The sequence below is a fragment of the Stegostoma tigrinum genome, chromosome 9, assembly GCF_030684315.1.
Source record: "Stegostoma tigrinum isolate sSteTig4 chromosome 9, sSteTig4.hap1, whole genome shotgun sequence".
Taxonomy (NCBI): Eukaryota; Metazoa; Chordata; class Chondrichthyes; order Orectolobiformes; family Stegostomatidae; genus Stegostoma; species Stegostoma tigrinum.
Window position 1 is genome coordinate 15,995,077 of NC_081362.1, and position 12,364 is coordinate 16,007,440.

The window sequence follows — 12,364 nt, forward strand, 5'->3', positions numbered from 1 at the left end:
CCAGGTGTGGGATAGATAGGAACGGACAGATCCAGGTGTGGGATAGGTAGGAACGGACAGATCCAGGTGTGGAATAGGTAGGAACGGACCGATCCAGGTGTAGGATAGGTAGGAACGGACAGTTCCAGATGGGGGATAGGTAGGAACGGACAGATCCAGGTGTGGGATACATAGGAACGGACAGATCCAGGTGTAGGATTGAGAGGAACGGACAGTGCCAGGTGTAGGATAGATAGGAACGGACAGCTCTAGGTGTGGGATAGATGGGAACAGACAGCTCCAGGTGTGGGATAGATGGGAACAGACAGATCCAGGTGTGGGGTTGGTAGGAACGGACAGATCCAGATCTGGGATAGATAGGAACGGACATATCCAGCTGTGGGATAGCTAGGAATGGAGAGATCCAGATGTGGGCTAGACAGGAATGGACAGTGCCAGATGTGGGATAGGTAGGAAAGGACAGATCCAGGTGTGGAATAGGTAGGAACGGACAGCTCCAGGTTGGGGTTGGTAGGAACGGACAGTTCCAGGGATAGGATAGATGGGAACAGACAGATCCAGGTGTAGGAAAGATAGGAACGGACAGATCCAGGTGTGGGATAGATAGGAATGGACAGATCCAGGTGTGGGTTAGATGGGAACCGACAGATCCAGGTGTGGGATAGATTGGAACGGACAGCTCCAGGTGTGGGATAGGTAGGAACGGACAGGTCCAGGTGTGGGATTGATAGGAACGGACAGGTCCAGGTGTGGGACGGATGGGAATGGACAGATTCAGGTGTTGGATAGGTAGGAACGGACAGTTCCAGATGGGGGATAGGTAGGAACTGACAGATCCAGGTGTGGGATACATAGGAACGGACAGATCCAGGTGTAGGATTGAGAGGAACGGACAGTGCCAGGTGTAGGATAGGTAGGAACGGACAGCTCCAGGTGTGGGATAGATGGGAACGGACAGATCCAGGTGTGGGGTTGGTAGGAACGGACAGATCCAGATTTGGGATAGATAGGAACGGACATATCGAGCTGTGGGATAGGTAGGAACGGACAGATCCAGGTGTAGGATAGGTAGGAACGGACAGTTCCAGATGGGGGATAGGTAGGAACGGACAGCACCAGGTTGGGGTTGGTAGGAACGGACAGTTCCAGGGATAGGATAGATGGGAACAGACAGATCCAGGTGTAGGAAAGATAGGAACGGACAGATCCAGGTGTGGGATAGATAGGAATGGACAGATCCAGGTGTGGGATAGACAGGAACGGACAGATCCAGGTGTGGGACGGAAGGGAATTGACAGATCCAGGAGTTGGACAGATGGGAACGGACAGATCCAGGTGTGGGATAGATAGGAACAGACAGATCCAGGTGTGGTATAGGTAGGGACGGACAGATCCAGGTGTGGGATAGATGGGAACCGACAGCTCCAGGTGAAGGGTTGGTAGGAACGGACAGATCCAGGGGAGGAGTTGGTAGGAATGGACAGATCCAGGTGTGGGATACATAGGAACGGACAGATCCAGGTGTGGGATAGGTAGGAACGGACAGATCCAGTTGTGGGATTGATAGGAACGGACAGTTCCAGGTGTGGGGTTGGTAGGAACGGACAGTTCCAGGGGTAGGATAGATGGGAACAGACAGATCCAGGTGTAGGATAGATAGGAACGCACAGATCCAGGTGAGGTGTTGGTAGGAACAGGCAGATCCAGGTGTGGGATTGTCAGGAATGGACAGATCCAGGTGTGGGATGGATAGAAACGGACAGGTCCAGGTGTGGGATAGATAGGAACGGTCAGGCCCAGGTGTGGGATGGATGGGAATGACCAGATCCAGGTGTAGGACAGATGGGAACGGACAGATCCAGGTGTGGGATAGATAGGAACAGACCGCTCCTGGTGTGGGATAGGTAGGAACGCACAGATCCAGGTTGTGGATAGGTAGGAACGGACAGACCCAGGTGTGGCATAGGTAGGAACAGACAGATCCAGGTGTGGGATAGATGGGAACCGACAGATCCAGGTGTGGGATAGACGGGGACGGACAGATCCAGGTGTGAGATAGACGGGAACGGACAGATCCATGTGTAGGATTGACAGGAGCCGACAGATCCATGTGTGGGATTGATCCGAGCGGACAGTTCCATGTGTGGGATAGATGGGAATGGACAGATCCAGGTGTGGGATTGATAGAAACGGACAGTTCCAGGTGTAGGATTGAGAGGAACGGACAGTGCCAGGTGTAGTTTAGGTAGGAACGGACAGATCCAGGTGTGGGATAGATTGGAACGGACAGCTCCAGGTGTGGGGTTGGTAGGAACGGACATATCCAGGTGACGGGTTGGTAGGAACGGACAGATCCAGATTTGGGATAGATAGGAACGGATAGTTCCAGGTGTGGGATAGATAGGAACAGACAGATCCAGGTGTAGGTTAGATGGGAACGGACAGATCCAGGTGTAGGTTAGATGGGAACGGACAGATCCAGGTGTGGGATAGATAGGAACAGACAGCTCCAGGTGTGGGATAGATTGGAACGGACAGCTCCAGGTGTGGGGTTGGTAGGAACGGACTGCTCCAGGTTGGGGTTGGTAGGAACAGACAGTTCTAGGGGTAGGATAGATGGGAACAGACAGATCCAGGTGTGGGATAAATAGGAACAGACAGCTCCAGGTGTGGGGTTGGCAGGAACGGACATATCCAGGTGAGGGGTTGGTAGGAATGGACAGATCCAGGTGTGGGATAGATAGGAACGGACAGATCCAGGTGTGGGATAGGTAGGAACGGACAGATCCAGGTGTAGGATAGGTAGGAACGGATAGTTCCAGATGTGGCATAGATAGGAACGGACAGATCCAGGTGTGGGATACATAGGAATGGACAGATCCAGGTGTAGGATTGAGAGGAACGGACAGTGCCAGGTGTAGGATAGGTAGGAACGGACAGCTCCAGGTGTGGGATAGATGGGAACAGACAGCTCCAGGTATGGGATAGATGGGAACGGACAGATCCAGGTGTGGGGTTGGTAGGAACGGACAGATCCAGATTTGGGATAGATAGGAACGGACATATCCAGCTGTGGGATAGCTAGGAACGGAGAGATCCAGATGTGGGGTAGACAAGAATGGACAGTGCCAGATGTGAGATAGGTAGGAAAGGACAGATCCAGGTGTGGGATAGGTAGGAACGGACAGCTCCAGGTTGGGGTTGGTAGGAACGGACAGTTCCAGGGATAGGATAGATGGGAACGGACAGATCCAGGTGTAGGATAGATGGGAACAGACAAATCCAGGTGTAGGATAGATAGGAACGGACAGATCCAGGTGTGGGGTTGGTAGGAACGGACAGATCCAGGTGTGGATTAGACAGGAATGGACAGATCCAGGTGTGGGATAGATGGGAACCGACAGATCCAGGTGTGGGATAGACTTTCAACGGACAGCTCCAGGTGTGGGCTTGGTAGGAATGGACATATCCAGGTGTGGGATAGTTAGGAACGGACAGATCCAGGTGTGGGATAGGTAGGAACGGACAGATCCAGGTTGTGGATAGGTAGGAATGGACAGATCCAGGTGTAGGATAGGTAGGAACGGACAGATCCAGGTGTGGGATAGATAGGAACAGACAGTTCCAGGTGTGGAGTTGGTAGGAACGGACAGTTCTAGGGGTAGGATAGATGGGAACAGACAGATCCAGGTGTAGGATAGATGGGAACGGACAGATCCAGGTGTGGGGTTGGTAGGAACGGACATATCCAGGTGAGGGGTTGGTAGGAACGGACAGATCCATGGTGTGGGATAGACAGGAACGGACAGATCCAGGTGTGGGATGGATAGGAACGGACAGGTCCAGGTGTGGGATAGATAGGAACGGACAGGTCCAGGTGTGGGATGGATGGGAATGGACAGTGCCAGGTGTAGGATAGGTAGGAACGGACAGATCCAGGTGTGGGTTAGATGGGAACAGACAGCTCCAGGTGTGGGATAGATTGGAACGGACAGATCCAGGTGTGGGATAGGTAGGAACGGACAGCTCCAGGTTGGGGTTGGTAGGAACGGACAGTTCCAGGGATAGGATAGATGGGAACAGACAGATCCAGGTGTAGGATAGATAGGGACGGACAGATCCAGGTGTGGGATAGATAGGAATGGACAGATCCAGGTGTGGGATAGACAGGAATGGACAGATCCAGGTGTGGGATAGACAGGAACGGACAGATCCAGGTGTGGGATAGGTAGGAACGGACAGGTCCAGGTGTGGGATTGATAGGAACGGACAGGTCCAGGTGTGGGGTTGGTATGAACGGACATATCCAGGTGTGGGATAGATGGGAACCGACAGATCCAGGTGTGGGATAGACGGGGACGGACAGATCCAGGTGTGGGATAGACGGGAACGGACAGATCCATGTGTAGGATTGACAGGAGCGGACAGATCCATGTGTAGGATTGACAGGTGCGGACAGATCCATGTGTGGGATTGATCCGAGCGGACAGTTCCATGTGTGGGATAGATGGGAATGGACAGATCCAGGTGTAGGTTAGATGGGAACGGACAGATCCAGGTGTAGGTTAGATGGGAACGGGCAGATCCAGGTGTGGGGTTGGTATGAATGGACATATCCAGGTGAGGGATAGATCGGAGCGGACAGTTCCATGTGTGGGATAGATGGGAATGACAGATCCAGGTGTGGGATAGACGGGGACGGACAGACCCAGGTGTGGGATTGACAGGAGCGGACAGATCCAGGTTTGGGATTGACAGGAGCGGACAGATCCAGGTGTGGGATAAGTAGGAATGGACAGATCCAGATGTGGGATAGATAGGAACGGACAGATCCAGGTGTGGGATAGATGGGAACCGACAGATCCAGGTGTGGGATGGATTGGAACGGACAGCTCCAGGTGAGGGGTTGGTAGGAACGGACATATCCAGGTGAGGGGTTGGTAGGAATGGACAGATCCAGGTGTGGGATAGATAGGAACGGACAGATCCAGGTGTGGGATAGATGGGAACGGACAGATGGGTAACCAGGTCCTGGTGTGGTGTGGATATGGGTAACCAGGTCCAGGTGTGGTGTGGATATGGGTAACCAGGTCCTGGTGTGGTGTGGATATGTGTAACCAGGTCCTGGTGTGGTATGGATATGGGTAACCAGGTCCTGGTATAGTTTGGATATGGGTAACCACGTCCTGGTATAGTTTGGATATGGGTAACCAGATCCTGATATGGTATGGATATGGGTAACCAGGTCCTGGTATAGTTTGGATATGGGTAACCACGTCCTGGTATAGTTTGGATATGGGTAACCAGATCCTGATATGGTATGGATATGGGTAACCAGGTCCAGGTGTGGTATGTATGTGGGTAACCAGGTCCTGATATGGTATGGATGTGGGTACCCAGATTCAAATGTGGTATGGATGTGGGTGACCAGATCCAAATGTGGTATGGATATGGGTAACCAAATCCAAATGTGGTGTGGATATGGGTAACCAGGTCCAGGTGTGGTATGGATATGGGTAACCAGGTCCTGGTATAGTTTGGATATGGGTAACCAGATCCTGATATGGTATGGATATGGGTAACCAGGTCCAAGTGTGGTATGGATATGGGTAACCAGGTCCTGGAGTGGTATGGATATCGGTAACCAGATCCAAATGTGCTATGGATATGGGTAACCAGATCCAAATGTGATATGGATATCGGTAACCAGGTCCTGGTGTGGTATAGATATGGGTAACCAGGTCCTGATATGGTATGGACGTGGGTAACCAGATCCAAATGTGCTATGGATATGGGTAACCAGATCCAAATGTGGTATGGATATGGGTAACCAGTTCCTGGTGTGGTATGGATATGGGAACCAGGTCCTGGTGTGTTATGGATATGGGAACCAGGTCCTGGTGTGGTATGGATATGGGTAACCAGGTCCTGGTGTGTTATGGATATGGGTAACCAAGTCCTGGTGTGGTATGGATATGGGTAACGAGGTCCTGGTGTGTTATGGATATGGGAACCAGGTCCTGGTGTGGTATGGATATGGGTAACCAGGTCCAGGTGTGGTATGGATATGGGTAACCATGCCCTGGTGTGGTATGGATATGGGTAACCAGGTCCAAGTGTGGTGTGGATATGAGTAACTAGGCCCAGTGTTTTAGACATCTGAGCTCCCGGACCTATATTTTCTGATGCTCTTGTTCACAATCGGAGCTCTCGTGTATAGAGCTGCTGATGTAACTGAAAATGCTGACATTGCCCCAGCTAGTCCATTTCATTTTGTTCCTGTGCCATGTGCTGCCCAATCTGTGAGGATGTGGGTTAACCGGCTTGTCTTGATTAATTCTCAAAAGAAGGGCATTGCTGGCGACTGTTTCATTTGCAGTACTTTCTGAGTTTCCCTTAAGAAGCTAACGTTGAAATTAATGGTTTTTTAGCCAACTGCGCAGGGTAGTTCAGAATTGAACACACTGGTGTCCAATTGGATTCACACACACCATTTACACTACCCACCAAACCCACGACCTGTAGCATCCAGGAGGAAAACAACCCCTGTTTCTGTGTGGTATCCCTCTGAGTGCTCCGGTTTCCTCCCACAGTCCAACGATATGCAGGTTAGGTGGATTGGCCACGCAAAATTGTCCCATAGTGTGCAGGGATGTGCAGGTTTTCTGGGTTAGCCAGGGTAAAGTGCAGTGTTACTGCGGTAGGGTAGGGGGATGAGCCTGAGAAGAGAGATATCTCTTCAGCGTGGACTTAATGGGCCGAATGGGATTCTGTGTAGGGATTCTGTGATCCTCAATGTCAATCAGGTATGCGAGGCCTAGCCGGTAACATGTACACACTATGAAGGAATGAATAAACAATACTAGACCATCCCCAGACATCAGGTTTCTTTCTCCAAAAAGACAAATTGCCCTGAATTAGGTCTAAGAAACACCAATACCACTCAAAAGGTTTTAACTGCCTCCCACAGACACCTGTCTGATGTGAAGGGGGATCCACTGATATTGAGTTCCAAGTTTGGAAAATCAAGCCTGCTCACCTGTGTAACCAATCCCTGTTGTACACCCCCAATGCATGCTGGGAGTGCATTATGAGTAGCATCTCTCCTTGACTACATAGTGTGGAAGCTATTGCCTTTCCTGTGATGTTCAATCTGGTCAGTGAACAAGCCAATTTGTAAATAGTTGTTTGATGATGAAAGGAGTTATACTGTACAGGATGCCATACCCAACTGTTGGTTAGTTAGAATATTAGGTTTCATGATGCCTCAGGTCAGGGGGGATGCCAGTGTCATGGAAAAGGTAAAGAAAATATTTATTGGAGTGACACCTGAGATGAGAGACTTTAGTTCTGAAGAAAGAAAATGAGGCTATTTCCAGCAGTATAAAGATTGAGGCGAAAAGGAGATTTGATAGAAGGATTTGAAATTATGAGGGATTTTGTTAACTCACTGGTCAGCAAGTCAGTAACTAAATTCATAAATTCAGACCATTACCCAAAAGAGATCTCTTCTCGCAGAGGAATTGTTAGGATGTGAGATGCAGAAAATCAAATCTTGCTGGAAGGGTAAGGTTGACTTCAGAATGTACATTATTGTCAATGGGTAGCAGGCACAGAGAGAGTTGGAGAAACTCAGCAGGTCTGGCAGCATCTGTGGAGAAAGAAACAGAGTCAACATGTCAGATTCATTAGGAAGATGTTATTAAACTGGAAAGAGTGTTAAAAGAAATAATTGCAAGCATGTTACCAAGACTGGAAGGTTTGAGTTATAAGGAGAGGATGAACGGGCTGGGACTTTTTCCCTGGAGTGTAGGAGGCTGAGGGGTGACCACAGAGAAGTTTGTACAGTTATGAGGAGCATAGATAAGATGAATAGCCACGGTCTTTCCCCCAGGGTAGGCGAGTCCAAAACCAGAGGTTATAGGTTTAAGGTGAGAGGGGAAAGATTTAAAAAGGACCTGAGGGGCAATTTTTTCTCACAGAAGGTGGTGTGTGTAGAGAATGAGCTGCCAGTGATGGAGGCTGGTACAGTTACAACATGTAAAAGATGTTTAGACAGGTACATGGGCAGGAAAGGGTTTAGAGGCATATGGGCCAACTGCAGGTGAATGGGGCTAGTTTAGTTCAAATACCTGGTCGACATGGATGAGTTGGACCAAAGGGTGTGTTTCCATGTGACTCTATGATCCTTCTTTTGAACTCAGCGTTCTAAAGAGGACTCCTACTGGACTCAAAATGTCAACTCTGTTTCTGTCTCAGAGACACTGCCGGAACATGCTGTGCGTGTTTCTGACTTCATTGCAGAATAGAATGGTGCAATCCTTACCCCTCATACCCAATGGGGAGATTTAACAATTACAGGAGCTGTCCTGCTGCCGACATTGTTAAAAATAAAGACGCTATTCTTGAAATGCTGGTTTTGTTTGTCCTGTCTAGGAGATCCTGCTGATGAAGGGTGAAGGCGAGGTGAAGCTGAATATGACGATTGGTAAAGGAGAACAGTCCCTGAAGAGCAGTAAACAGGAAGCAAGGGATGCTATTCAGAGCCAGCTTCAGGCGCTCAAGGAAGCCTGGGCCAGAGTTGTCAGTAGCTCAGTGAACTGTCACAGGTACACCCTGACTCTGAATTAACTGTGGGCATCGTCATTAATGTCCTAAACCAGCTTTACATCACAAAAATAACAGATAATTCCATCGACTATCCACCAAATTTGCTGGCAATCTGTTATCTATTTTCTGTAAAACATTGAGATGATTTGTGCTGAATTCTGATGTTCAAAAGGGGTTGGTTTTGGTCGGAGATAGGTGTAGAGACCAAACAAAAAAAACCTGTTTCTTGACCCGAACCCATCGCCAGCGCAACTTTCAGTCAGCGCCCCTTCAAATGACGAGATTGGTCACAGCTGACCTCGCTGAGATTTGAACTCATGATTTCTGCTTTTCGGAATCTCTAACTGTCCTCTGTATCTCATGATTGCCAACGTTTACCGCTGTGAGGTAATATGAGGGGAGGACGATAAGGCTGAGTTTAAAAGCTCAATGTGTGACTGGGTATTGGTCAGCACGTGCTGGATGGACGGTGTGCCACAGAGCTTTAATTGCTGTATCAGCTGAGGTCCACCAATGAAGACCCTACATCCTAAAGCTTGCCCCTCACCTACACGTGGAGACCTTCAGACTAACTTCACTAGTTTTCTCTCTTTAACGAGAGAGCGGCCTACGGTTCTCTGGGACAATGGTTACCTACACTTATGTCTCTGAATATAATCTCACTTTTTAGTGACCCCATCCCCCATCATTGATGGGGGCCCTTAGTTTCTCACAGAAGGTGAGCCGGATTTAGTTCGTTCAAAATCCACCCATTTAAAAAGGTTCTTGGTCATTATTGCCTTGCCCCCATCAGTAGCGTCTCTTCCATAACCGTGCCTTCTGTTGCTCCTTTCCCTTCCAGCCAGCTGGACTGGGTGGTGGCGCAGTGGAATGGGTTCCTGGAAAGTAAGAAGCAGCTGCAGCAGTGGATGGAGAGGATGGAGCAGGGAGTGAGCCAGGACCTGGAGCTGCAGAACGACCTGAAGGACAAGCTCTTGCAGCTGGAGAGGTCCCAGAGTCTGCTGGCCGACGTTGAAAAGCACTCGGCCATTCTTGCCCGGCTGGTTGAGAAAGCCCAGGAGCTGCTGGAGAGAACTGGTGACCCATCTTTCACGGAGGACGCACAGCTCGAGATGAGGACCCAGTTTGCTGATATTGTTGTGGTTGCCAAGGTAACTACCCCTTCCTGTTTGATCCTGCAGCATTGTAAAGGAAGTAACGTCGACTGTGACTATGTTTGTATTTGATTTATGTGTTGTCACACGTATCTTGTTTCTAATATGGGAAAGGTGTTGTATAGTGTCACCACTCTCTGGTGCCATCTTAAAACACAGAAAAATAAACCAAAACACAATATAAAGGCAGAAAAATGAAGAAATAAAGCAAATGCCTGACTTTACAGTCCTTCTTGTTAAGTAAAATTTCGATTCAATAAAATATCTGGAATTAAGAATCTAATGATGACCACAAATCCAGTATCGATTGTCGGAAAAACCCATCTGGTTCACTAATGTCCTTTAGAGAAAGGAAACTGCCATCCTCACCTGGTCTGGCCTACATGTGACTCCAGACCCACAGCAATGTGGTTGACTCTGAGTTGCCTCTGGGCAATTAGGGATGGGCGATAAATGCTGTCTGGCCAGCGACACCTTCATCCCGTTAATGAATTGAAATAAGTGGGCCATGGGTCAAGCCCCTTTCACCACATGGTCACCGCTGGAATGAAAGTGCAGATTGCAGAGTTAACTGACCTCTCATTCAAGATCCTTTCTTTGCAAAATGTAGTCTGCGAACCCACGCTGTGGGACGATAATGTTGAAGGGCGTGTTCACTTTTTGCCTGTCAAACATTATACGGGGAAAACATCCCCAGCTTCTTAACAGCCAATTAGGAGAATTCTCTGGCCCCGTGAGCAATCCAGACTCCATCTTCACACTCTTATCACAGGTCTACACTGAGGTGGCCCAGTTCACTGAAATTGAAATGGGTCATAAAGAGGCTTTTTGGCCCATTGTGCTTGCAGCAGCCCTTTATTATCTAATTAACCTCTTGAATGTCTCAATTGAACCCACCTCCACCACGTGCCCAGGCAGTTCATTCCATATACCAACTATTCACTGAGTGTAGAAGGCTTTTCTCACTTCACCCATGCTGGTTTGCAGATCGCTTTAAATCTACAAGCTCTTGATCTGCTTCCTTTTGTGAGTGGGACCAGATTCTCCCCATCTCCCCTCTCCAACCCGCTCGCAGTTTTGAAACTAAGTCTCCTCTCTGCCTTCTTTCACTCCGAGGAGAACGGTCTCAACTTCTTTAATCTGTCTTCATGACTCATGCCAGGATCTGTGCTTGTAAGTCACTTTCTGCATTCTCTCCAATGCATTCACATCTTATCTGTAATGTGGTGCCCACAGCTGTACCCTGTGCAGCAGCTGATGTCCAAACGCTTACAGTCATCAGGTTATGGTGAATTTTGATTCCGGTCAGATGTTAAAATGTTACAAATCCCAAGCCCCAAAATGAACAACCCCCCCCCAACAATCTGGCCCCTTTTGGGTTTTATGGAGGTGCAACATTAGTCAGGGTTGGGGGCAGGGGGATAGCATGGATGTGCTGCTAATCGTCTCCGCCAGAGGAAAGTTGACAATTTAAATATATGACTGAATCTGGAAGCCTCAGTTTTATGGGTCACTCAGTAGTTGCTCAGATTTCACATGTATCAGGAAAATCAGCAGCTGCAGAGAGGCAATGACAGCCTTGTGGTTAACATAGTGTGGAGCTGGAGGAACACAGCAGGCCAGGCAGCATCAGCAGCAGCAGGAACGTCAACATTTCAGGTTGGGATCCTTCTTCAGAAATGGGCTTTTTGGAGTTCTGTTTATGATCATATGAACTAGGTGCAGAAGTAGGCCATTCAGCCCCCGTGGGTCTCCTCCCCACTCAATACGATCATGGTTGACTCGCTGTTACGATTCCCAAATTCTCATCGAGCCCCGATAACCTTCCATCTCCCTGCTCATCAACAATCTACATAGCTTTGCTTTAGAAATATGCGGCCACCTCTCTTCCTGAGGCAGGGAATTCCAAAACCCTCTGCGAGAAGAAAATTCTCCTCTTTCTGTCCTAAAACCCTCTGAGCCAACTCCAATTTATATCCATTCTGAAATAAGGAGACCGAATCTGTCCCTCGTATTCAAGAGGTGGTCTCACCAATGTTGTGAAGTGAAACATAATGTTATCGTTTTTATTAACTTCCTCTGAAAATAAACAATAGCATTCTATTAGCTTTCGTGATTACTTGCTCTGCTTGCAACTGTTTGGAACCCGCACGCCAGAACATTTAAATCCCTCTGCACCTCGAGATTCTGCAGTTGTTTTCCATTTTAGTAATGCTTTGCTCTTTTTAATTTTCCTGCCAAAGTGAAAATCTTCCCATTTTCCAACATTGTACCCCGCCTACTGGATCCTTATCTGCTATTGATCCTTACTACCCCCCCCACCCCCCACAGAGGACCAGCCAGCCCTCACTTTACTTACTGCTTTCCTTATTAAATCCCTGCAGAAGTTCTTGGTTCTCCATTCTGATATTCTGAGCTGACTTGATCTAATACTCTAATTTCTTCCTCCTGATTAAACTCTTAGGCATTCTCTGCCGTTCTTTATATTCTGACCAATCATCTGACATACCACTCCTCTTTGTGCAATTATAAGCTTAATCCTTACCTTTGATGCTCTCTTTACCTTCTCTAGTTAACCCTGGATGGTAGGTCCTTCCTTT

The 12,364-nt window shown here is 48.6% G+C and overlaps 1 protein-coding gene across 10 annotated transcripts in view; it reads left to right on the plus strand.

The window, feature by feature from the left end:
- Positions 1-12,364, plus strand: part of syne1b (spectrin repeat containing, nuclear envelope 1b) — a 504,959-nt gene that overhangs the window by 212,133 nt on the left and 280,462 nt on the right. For all 10 annotated transcript variants that reach the window (XM_059648367.1, XM_059648370.1, XM_059648364.1 and 7 more), the window contains 2 exons: positions 8,437-8,609; positions 9,452-9,761. In XM_059648367.1, coding sequence (XP_059504350.1) covers positions 8,437-8,609; positions 9,452-9,761 — 483 coding nt within the window. The remainder of the gene's footprint in view (positions 1-8,436; positions 8,610-9,451; positions 9,762-12,364) is intronic.